We start from the raw sequence: 11,035 nt of genomic DNA on the forward strand, positions 1-11,035 counted from the left end.
AGAATTAGGTGCGCCTTATGGTCTGGTGCGTCTTCTAGAGCGAAAAATACGGTATATGTGTTATAAAACTGTGACACCAGGTGGCGCTGGCGAATCCCGTCTTTCGCCAACGTGATTTCCCTTAATGAAGTTTAGAACATGTTTTCCTGCAACGCTTTATTGATGGGTCTAGATCCAGCCCAATCGTGATATAAGAGCAGCAGTTGTATTCCAACTGCAAGCTTTGCCTTCACTGAAAGGTGCCAGACACCACTCCAGCCATTGCATGATCCTACATTATGTAGGAAGACTGGCCACATCGAAGTTTTTGAAATGGGTTCTTCTGAGTCCTAGGGTAGCAGTGCTCACACTATGGAGTGTATTCTGACAACAATAAAATTTATTTTTACACAGGCAAGCAGGTTGTGTGCACAAACTGATCACACACATTTGCTGCACACAAAAAACCCAACTGTGTGGACTAACTTCTAAAGCCTTGGAAGAAAAGATCTGAGAAATCCCATTCCTAGAATCCGCCTAGTGTTCGTACAATGAGGGATCAGCCTAGGCAATTCAAAGATTGTGTGCTTTATCTTATACAAGGTACTACTGTCAGGAAAAGCAAATTCAAAGGGGAGGCAAGTTCAAAAAGTTGCAGAAATGCAAACATACTGCAATGAAACGTACTGGAATTGGAACGGCAAGTGTGGCGTTATTACTGTTCGCTTCTGAATTACTCCAGAAACAAGCATGATTAGAATGCAGAGGTAAAAAAGAAAAACCAGATTCCACTACCCTTTAGTCTATATAACATACTTATACAGCTACGATTCATTTTTTAAAAGAATCTCTGAATGTGGTAGGAAAGAATTTACGAACATTTCAAATTGCTCATTTTCAGTTTGGAGAGAAATCTGATTCTTGTTAGAGTGGCCCAACTAAGATCAATAAACTCCCATTGATTAAACGTATAAAATACGGTAATGTTGAAAATACAAGTACAGAATTGCTAGGGAGGAAAGTCCTACAAAATAAACAAAACAATGTCACCGCCTTAACCAAATTAAGAATGTTTAGTTCACCACAAGCTTATTACTGCAGATTAGAGGGTGAAAGAGGAGAGCGCAAACTATGGTCTGAAGCTCAACATCAAAAAAACTAAGATCATGGCCACTGGTCCCATCACCTCCTGGCAAATAGAAGGGAAAGAAATGGAGGCAGTGTGAGATTTTACCTTCTTGGTCTCCATGATCACTGCAGATGGTGATAGCAGTCACGAAATCAAAAGACGCCTGCTTCTTGGGAGAAAAGCAATGACAAACCTAGACAGCTTCTTAAAAAGCAGAGACATCACCTTGCCGACAAAGGTCCATATAGTTAAAGCTATTGTTTTCCCAGTAGTGATGTATGGAAGTGAGAGCTGGACCATAAAGAAGGCTGATCGCCAAAGAATTGATGCTTTTGAATTATGGTGCTAGAGGAGACTCTTGAGAATCCCATGGACTGCAAGAAGATCAAACCTATCCATTCTTAAGGGAATCAGCCCTGAGTGCTCACTGGAAGGACAGATCCTGAAGCTGAGGCTCCAAGACTTTGGCCACCTCATGAGAAGAGAAGACTCCCTGGAAAAGACTCTGATGTTGGGAAAGATGGAGGGCACAAGGAGAAGGGGACAACAGAGGATGAGATGGTGGGACAGTGTTCTCGAAGCTACCAGCATGAGTTTGACCAAACTGCGGGAGGCAGTGGAAGACAGGAGTGCCTGGTGTGCTCTGGTCCATGGGGTCATGTAGAGTCGGACACAACTAAACAACAACAAATCCTATAGGAAAGACAGCTGTAAAATATGCTGACCAAACAATGAGAAAGAAAATATGGACTGCCAAGATCACACACCCAACCCAGTCAGATTTTTCATGAGCAACAGCAAACTGGTCAGCCCTTCAAATGTGGACAAAGGGCAGGACCAATGGCATGGCTCAGTATAAGGGATATTCCTAAATTAAAGCACTTGGGGGGGGTTAGTTCAGGGGAAATGTTACTAATGGGTTTATAAAATTTGGAACAGTGGCTAGTGAAAGATGTCCCCTCTATCCCAAACTTAACTATAGCAGGAGGAAACGTGTGAGCCTGTGTAGTATTTAGTAGCTCATCTGGTAACTGCTGACATGCAAGTAAAGAGGAGGAATCCTGCACCAGGTCGGAAGAAGCTTTTTGTTTTTATCAGTGGCTACAGCCTGTGTTTCCATGTGACTTGCTGGAGAGAGAGGGTTCTCTTCCTTCCAGTGTGGAAATGCAAGCTAGTAGGCTTTTAAGCAGCCTAGTAAAACAACTGCAGGCTGGCAGTTCTTGTGAGCTTATTCACAATACAAGAAGAATGAATCTTAGACATGCAAGGCCATCCTTTTGCTTTACATCCAACTGCCCATTGGTCTGATCCACCAGAGTCTTCTTGTGCTTGCATAGTCTTAAGATGTGAGTGTAACCATTCCAAAAATCAACCCTTCTCTCTCTCTCTCTCTCTCTCTCTCTCTCTCTCTCTCTCTCACACACACACACACACACACACACACACACACATTCTCATTTGTTGATCTATGTTAGCCATTTATTTGCTATTCTTCCGTATGGAATAATTCTTGATATACCGTATTTTTCTGCGTATAAGACTTGGTTTCCCCCCTAAAAAATAATGTCAAAATTTAGGGGGCATCTTATACATGGGGCCACCTCCCCCCATTTTCTTAAATCTAAGTCCCCCCAAATAGGGGGTTTCTTATACATGGGGGTGTCTTATAGACGGAAAAATAGGGTAACTTGAACATAAAATCTAATTACAACAAAACGACGTGAAAGCAAAACGGTGGACTGAAGCCAGAGGATGCTGTTTTTATGCCAGATCAGACCATCTAGGCCAGTGTTGTGGCAGCAGATCTCCAATATTTCAGATGGGATTACTCCCAGCCTTACTTTGAGATGCAAGAGACTGAACCCTCGATTTTTCAAATGCAAAGCATGCGGTCTACCACTGAACCCTGAGGAGAGGATTCCACAGATGTGGTGCTATCACATAGAAGATGCTCTCCTGGTCGCCACCCACCTCCCTCCAGATGGCAAGGACGCCCAGAGGAGAGCTGCAAAGATCGCATTAGTGCACAAGTGGTCCCATAACTGGTAGCAAGTTCAGCATTTCCTCTATCAAAGTCCAACTTCCTGTTAGTACAACTTGCAAGTCTCCTGTGAAGCCTGGATAGCAGACCTTTGTAAAATTCCTATACAGTGGTACCTCAGAAGTCAAATGGAATCCGTTCCAGAAGTCCAGACATTTGGGAACCAAGGCGCGGCTTCTGATTGGCTGCAGGAAACTCCTGCAGCCAATCGGAAGCCACAGAAGCCACGCTGATTGTTCAGGTTCCAAAGAACGTTCGCAAACGGGAACACTCACTTCCGGATTTGCGGCATTCAGGAGCAAAAATGTTCGAGTCGCAAGGCGTTCATCAACCAAGGTATGACTGTATACGTAAAATACTTACTCTTCTTCCATTTATATCAAGTACCGGCAAGTTCCAACTCGCATGCATTTGAGTCACAAACAACTGAGCACTCATGAGCCATTTTCAGTGCCAAAAGGGGCAGGGGTGCAACAGGCTGGCACGCAGAGCAGTTGGGAACAGAGTGCCTACATAAAACAGGGATTCCTCTGTACTGGGGTAGGCAACCTAAGGCCCGTGGGCCAGATGTGGCCCAATCGCCTTCTCATTCCGGCCCGCGACAGTGCAGGAATCAGCGTGTTTTTCCATGAGTAGAATGTGTGCTTTTATTTAAAATGCATCTCTGGGTTATCTGTGAGGCATAGGAATTCATTCATTCCCCCCCCCCCAAAAAAAATGTAGTCTGGCCCACCAAATGGTCTGAGGGACGTTGGACTGGCCCACGGCTGAAAAAGGTTGCTGACCCCTGCTACAGTATACCTGAAACTTAAGTGCATTTAACTTGCGCACATTCAGTTTTACGTGCTTGTTATAAAAAATAAAAATTAAGGAGGCAGAAATGGGGCTGGTGTCTGGGAGGGAAATAATTTGCCAATCCCACTCACCACTGCACCCAATGTGTTTTGACTATACATGATTTGGGCTTTAGGCATGATTCCCAGAACATAACCCTCGCACACATTGTGGGCTTACTGCAATGTCAATGTCCAAATTGTTTAGCTAAATGAATCACAAAGATTAAAAACACAAATATTTCATTTGCTGTATTCCGCCCCCCCAGGGGGAAAATACCCACCAAAAAACCCCCTAAATCTAAAACATTGGGGGGGGGTGTAAACTTTATCTCCTTTCTAAGTCCTTTGGCTGAAGCCAGTCCTGTTGATTCCATCTGACCTTATTTTCAGGTGTTCTGTCCAACTTTGTAGGACAGGTTCCCAGAATTCTACGCTCAACATTACAAATAGTAGTCTTAATACTACAAAGCACACTTTAGTGTGGAGGAATCCTTGATGACAATGAAGAGTAGAGGCACTACTTGTCAGGGGATAAGGCATGAATAAATGGGCCCCCCGTGAACTTTCCCTGCTTCTGCCACAAGAGTGCCATACTTAGCTAAAACAGATCACTAAAACGTCTTTCTTAATCACAATTCTTTACTTCTATACAGTGTTCAAAGCACTTCACAAATGCCATCTGTTTTCCTTGTAACAAACCTATAAAGCTCAGTTGGTTAGCTCACTTGAGTGTGGTGCTGGTAACGCCAAGGTTGCAGGTTTGATCCCCATAAGGGACAGCTGCATATTCCTGCAATGCAGGGGCGTGGACTAGTTGATTCTCAGGGTCCCTCCCAACTCTATGGATTGGTCTAATTCTAATAACATCAGGTGGTCTAATTCTAATGACATCAGTTATTATCCACATGTAGCAGTGGAGAGCGGGTGGGATGGGAGCATCGAGGCTGAGAGAATAACGGCCTGCTAAATATCATCTTGTAAGTACTTAGCAGAGACAGGCTTCAACCTGGCTATTCTCCAGTTCCACACCTCAGGCATAAAGCTACACCAGCTCTTGACCCTGCAGTTAATATTTTGGAATTGCTCATCACCATGAAAAACTGTTGCAGAAGCTCTTCACATTTTTCAGAGTATACATTTTAAGAGCATATACCTTATTTTCCTGTGTATAAGACTAGGTTTTCCCCCTAAAAAATAATGTCAAAAATTAGGGGGCGTCTTATACACGGGTCTATCTCCCCCCATTTTCTTAAATCAGAGTCCCCAAAAATAGGGGGTGTCTTATACATGGGGGCGTCTTATAGATGAAAAAATACAGTTGTGTGTGTGTAGATAAATGTAAATATAAATATTCTTAGATATACACCTAAGTAATATTTCAAACAGAATGTGTTATTTTCCAGAACTGAAATTGGCTACAGCTCACTCCTGAGTGACTATTCTGTGGTAAACCTGGGTTTGTTGCCCCTATCAAGAGAAGATATCATGATCTGAATGTACGTCCTATAGAGCGAAAAATACGGTATATTGCAGTCCAGAAGTCAGGAACAGGGTACATACCATGGGGGAATAAGTTTATGACCATTGTTTAGCACATCAGTTAGGTGGCAAGCCATGTTGGCACACACTTTAAGGAAAAGAATGAAGTATCATTGGCCAGATTTCGTTCCACGTTATTTGCCAGTAAAGTAAAAAGACACAAGGGTTCAGAAAGCTTTGTTTCCAGAAGTATGCATGCTGGCCTTTGCTATTTGCTATTTGCTAAAGACACTTTATCATTATTTAACATAAAAACCAGCATAAAAACCAGGGTGGAGGCTGAATTTCAGCCAGGGCTCTGTCAGTTGCTGAAATGACTTGTCTTTCAAAATGGGCTCATAGATTTCTGAGAAATTCACCAAAGTTAAATCCCAGGGGAGAATTCCCATTATAAAATGAATGTGCAGGTACTCATTTTTAGAAGACAAACGTTTATCTTGCCATACAAAATACAATGAGTTCTCTAACCGAATTTACTGCTGACATCAGATCAGATACTGATAAAAACTCCTGTATTTTATTTACAAGGCACTGTACCCTGAATTCTTTAGCATGGAAGAAACCACGGCTGCATGTATCTTAAAGAGTCACTGCTAGATGCAAAATTTAAATGACTCGCCAGAATGTTTTCATTGCATCCACACATTTAATATAGGATTGCAATATGAAGTTGCTCCAACAGAACAGACATGAGTCCACTTCTGTTGGGCGGTATCTCCTAGGTTCTTCAGTTTAACCGATATGATCTTGAATATACATTTATTGGGGGGCGGGGAATGTCATGTCGGGTTTTTTCTTTGTTTCTTTATAGTTGCATGCTCATGGGAACGGATGTAGTGGTAAACCTCAAATCCCACAAAGAGCAAGGGCAAAGTTTAAGAAGTCTGTGAAAGTCAAAATAAACTATCATAAATACAAAGTAGCACACCTGTGCACACAGCTAACAAATTAAGCCAGCCACTGTCTTAGTTTGAATCAATTCTCATGAATCAAAGTACAGGGAAATGTCTTCCTACAAGTCCTATTAAACAACAACAACAACAACATTCATCCAGCATAGGAAAGGGTAGATCTACTCAAGCAAACTTGCTACAATCATGGAAAACTGCAGCAGCCAAAATTGACTTTAATTTCCACAAATCACAAACTATAGTTTAAAAACTCAAGAGGTGGAGCAGAGAGTCTGCTATCCTGTAGAACATCCCAGAGAAATTTCAAAACTACTTTTGCTCCCCTTGAAATTTGTCAGAGGGACTGCCCCGAAATCACATCGGAATTTAACTTCAGGAAAAATTGAGAGGCGATTCATAAAAATTCAAGGAACACTGACAAACAACATCCTAAAGCAAGTCACCTTCTTAAAGCATTCATTCTTGCAAGCTTCCAGCAACCTAATAACTATTAACTAGACTGCAAGAGCAACAACCAGAGTCAAAACGGAAAACACAACCTCATAAAGGGCAGGAGCGGGGTGATCCAAACAGTAATGTTATTAGTGCTTGGAACTCAATTGCTGCCTACCAATTCACCAATCATAAAGCAGGTTATATCTTGTTACCTGGATCCCATACATTCAGACTATAGCTGCAGTGAACAATTAAGCATGCTTCTTTTACAACAGCCTTGGGATCCCTTGAAAAGTTATGCTATTATAACCACCAGCCGAACTCACAAAATACGCCAAAATTATTCAGTAACATTGTCGACGTTTTCACTTCCAAAAGTCTGAGTTCTCTGAAGTGTTCTGTTCCCCAGCTGAGCCCATTCAAAGAAACCACTTGAGGAAAACAAAAAAGTAACTGTGCATAGTTGAAGGCACACGGGGAAGAAATGGAGCCCTCCTGCTAGATTTATCACCCCACACATTATTCATGTAAGAACACCCCGGAATTATGACTTCTTTGAATCATATGATTAAGAGAAGCAGCTTTAGCTTTAGATGAAAGACAAACCTAATGTTTCTATTCTTCTTTTTCAGTGAAGAGATTCTCTACTCAGCTATGCATTACTCAAGTCAAACACACATACACACTCATGTTGTGGTACAAAACCAGCAGATTCTACATTACAAAGCAAGACCAACACTGGATGCAGCTTCTGTTATCCTTTGTGGGGTTAAATGCCGGACTGTTTATTCCTCCCATTAACAGAATAATAGAAACCTCATTCATTGATACATACCCTCCAACATTTCTCCAGTGAAAATAGGGATGTCCCATTCCCTAGTGATAATGTTGCTATTTGTACCCCACACATCTTACTGGGTTGCCCCAGCCACTCTGGGCGGCTTGCAACACATATAAACACATTTCTTTAAAAAATCTTCCCTGTACAGGATTTCCTTCAGATGGCTCCATCCCCTCCAACATTTCTCCAATGAAAACAGGGACATCCTAAGGAAAAGCAGGACATTCCTGGATCAAATCAGAAACCAGGACGGCTTCTCTAAATTAGGAAAATAGAGGCACATGGAAGGCTCTGTGTGTATCTGCCATCAGCATAAGGCAATAAGTTTGTCCAACTCCAGCCCTCTTTTCTGCCTTCGTAGGCTCGGTGCTGATAACCAGGGTGGGAAGAAGTACAGGTAACATCCACCGCCGCCGAAACGTGGCTTGTTTGTTTTTAAACACGCGCGCACAGCGCACACACACGTTCCTTCGATGCACGCAACACCTCGAGAAGGCTGCGATTGCAAATGCCAAAAAAAAAGAGAGGTCAGGTTACCTGGCCCCAACCTGCGCGCTTGCACAAAAGGGGCATTTGAAAGCGAGCCGTCTCGTGGGCTGCATTGCATTTCCCCCCACCGTGCAGCCTGCGCTTTTTTTGCGGAGAGTTGCGCCGCATAGGAGCAGGGCGACGGAGCCCCAGTGCCCGGGAGGCGCCGCTGCCCCTCGGGCGGAGAGCGGCGCGCCGAGTTCCCCAGCCGGAGGAGGAAGAGGACTCACCTCGGTGCGAGTCTGCAGCCTCTTGTTCATCTCATAGATCCGGTACTCGGGCTGCACCATGTACGGCGTGTGCCTCCGGTAGAAGGGGCCGAAGGGCGAAGAATAGAAGGGGTCGTGCGGCGCCGCGCTCGACATCTTGGCCGCCGCTCGCCGGCGAGGCTCAGGGCGCGCGGGAGGCGGCGGCGGCAGCAGCCCACAGCCGCGCCGAGCACATGGGCTGCGCGGGGCGGGCGGCTGCTGCTGCTGCGCGGGGAGGGAGCGCGAGCGAGGCCGGCGGGCGGGCGGGGAGGGGAAGGCGGGCGCGGGCGAGGCGGGCAGCCCGGCGAGGCTGGGCGGCGGGGAGCGAGGCTGGCGCGAGACTGGCGGGGAGCTGGTTTTTCAAGGCGCCGTCGGCGGAGAAGGGGTCATTTCCTGTCCGCCTCCTGCGAAAACAACGCGGGGTTTTGCCCCCCCCTCCCTCTCGCTTTTTCTCCTCAGGGTGACACAAAAGGAGGTTTCCTGTGAGGAACTGGGCTGGGGGGGGGGCAACAGGGTCGGCGCTTCCCCAGCCAGCCAAGTCGCCAACCACACCACACACACACACGGTACAATCGCAACCCCAAGCAGAAACGTCCCCCTCGAGGGACGCATCCTGCCCCTTCAAAGTTTGTTGGCTTGTTTCCCGATCTGCCTGCCCAGGCGCAGTCCCTCGGGGAGGCAGAAGGAAAACACAGGACAGCATCTTCTGCCAGATTAAAATGGCCACAACTTTGTTCAGTTTCACATGTAGGAAACCTGGGCGTGTAGACGGGTCAGTCAGGAACTGGACACTGCACAACGTGCATTTACACAGCTGGCCCCCTTTATCCCCACAGCCAGTGGCGTAGCGTGGGGTGTCAGCACCCGGGGCAAGTAATTTGCGCCCCCTAACCCGTGGATTTGCGCCCCCTAACCCCCAGGTGTTGCGCCCGGTGCGGCCGGCCCCCCCTGCACCCCCCACGCTACACCACTGCCCACAGCTGAGGGGAGGACTGTGACCCACAGCTGTGGACTTGTGGCCAGAGACTCCCCTCCAGTGGCGTAGCAGGGTCAGGTGGTACCCGGTGCAGAAAATTTCTTGTCACGCACCCCCCCCAATTGAAATCCAGTTGGACTCCCAAGGGACTGCGATCTACTCACAGTACAGTCATACCTTGGATTGAATGCGCTTAGGGTTGAGCGCGTTTGAGTTGCGCTCCGCAGCAACTTGGAAGTAACTCAGCACGTTACTTCTGGGTTTCGGTGCTTGCGCATGCGCAGACCCTCAAAATGACGTCACACGCATGTGCAGAAAAGTCATGCGCACGTGCACAGGCGTGCCATCGCTAGTTACATTTGCTTCTAGATACGAACCGAGCTCCGGAACAGATCCCGTTAGTATCCAGAGGTAAGGTAAAGGTAAAGGTACCCCTGCCCGTACGGGCCAGTCTTGACAGACTCTGGGATTGTGCGCCCATCTCACTCAAGAGGCCAGGGGCCAGCGCTGTCCGGAGACACTTCCGGGTCACGTGGCCAGCGTGACAAAGCTGCTCTGGCGAGCCAGAGCCGCACACAGAAACGCCGTTTACCTTCCCGCTGGTAAGCGGTCCCTATTTATCTACTTGCACCCGGGGGTGCTTTCGAACTGCTAGGTTGGCAGGCGCTGGGACCGAGCAGCGGGAGCGCACCCCGCCGCGGGGATTCGAACCGCCGACCTTTCAATCGGCAAGCCCTAGGCGCTGAGGCTTTTACCCACAGCGCCACCCGCGTCCCTTGTATCCAGAGGTACCACTGTATAAAAATACTGGCTGTGATTGTCATTGCTGTTGAGCTTTTGGGGTAGGCAGGAGGTGGGCAGGCGGCACACCGAATATCACCCCCCTAGGTGATGACACCCGGGGTGTGCCGCACCCACTTTGCTCTGTCCCTGCTCCCCTCAAGACCCCTTTGATGGGGAACCTGATATCGCAGAAGGGATGACTCGCCACATCAACCCCTCACTGAATATGGGGCGAAAGGATTCCGCCCAAGACCTAAAACCGCCAAAGTTGTGACAGTTGCTGTGGGGAAGGGAAAACATGCGGAGCAGGGGAAATCCCTTCCCTGCTCCGAAAGACAGCAACCTCGCCCAGGAACCTAGAAAGGGAAAGGTGAGCCTAAAAGAAAAGATACAAGTACAGGGAGGGCTCGGGGGGGTGATACTCTGGGGCAAACTGCGATGCTTGATTTCAGTGCAAATCCCCTTTTATTCTTTAGGAGTGGAGTGGAGTGAAGACTGCTCACTTCCGGTCCGCTCCCTTTGCCCTGCCCCCCAGGCCACCACAGATAAAGGTACACCTGACCATTAGGTCCAGTCGTGACCGACTCTGGGGAGCCACTGTGGAAAAGGCCAGTTCTCTTGTTGCCACCCTCTGGACATGTTGTTTTGTGACTGACCCTGGAGCTCCTAATAATCTGCACACACCCTGTCAAATCCTGTCAAACTCTGCCCCGACCATGATTCTCTTCCACTTGCCTATCCTGACTCCAACCCCTCCTCGCCAAAACCTGATTTTAACTTCATTTCCTC

At 47.0% G+C, this 11,035-nt stretch overlaps 1 protein-coding gene across 8 annotated transcripts in view; it reads right to left on the bottom strand.

Annotated features, from left to right (window-relative positions):
- The window catches only part of LDB2 (LIM domain binding 2), a 239,770-nt gene extending 231,065 nt beyond the window's left edge, over positions 1 to 8,705 (bottom strand). For 2 of the 8 annotated variants that reach the window (XM_053402735.1, XM_053402736.1), the window contains exon 1: positions 8,470 to 8,702. In XM_053402735.1, the coding sequence (XP_053258710.1) occupies positions 8,470 to 8,604 (135 nt within the window). In that variant the 5' untranslated portion in view covers positions 8,605 to 8,702. Of the gene's footprint in view, positions 1 to 7,705; positions 7,822 to 8,469 lie in introns of those variants that run through there. The other 6 variants (XM_053402737.1, XM_053402734.1, XM_053402740.1 and 3 more) reach the window with 6 other exon arrangements.
- Between the last annotated feature and the right edge of the window lie 2,330 nt (positions 8,706 to 11,035).

This window comes from Podarcis raffonei, chromosome 9 (assembly GCF_027172205.1).
Source record: "Podarcis raffonei isolate rPodRaf1 chromosome 9, rPodRaf1.pri, whole genome shotgun sequence".
NCBI classification, from domain to species: Eukaryota; Metazoa; Chordata; class Lepidosauria; order Squamata; family Lacertidae; genus Podarcis; species Podarcis raffonei.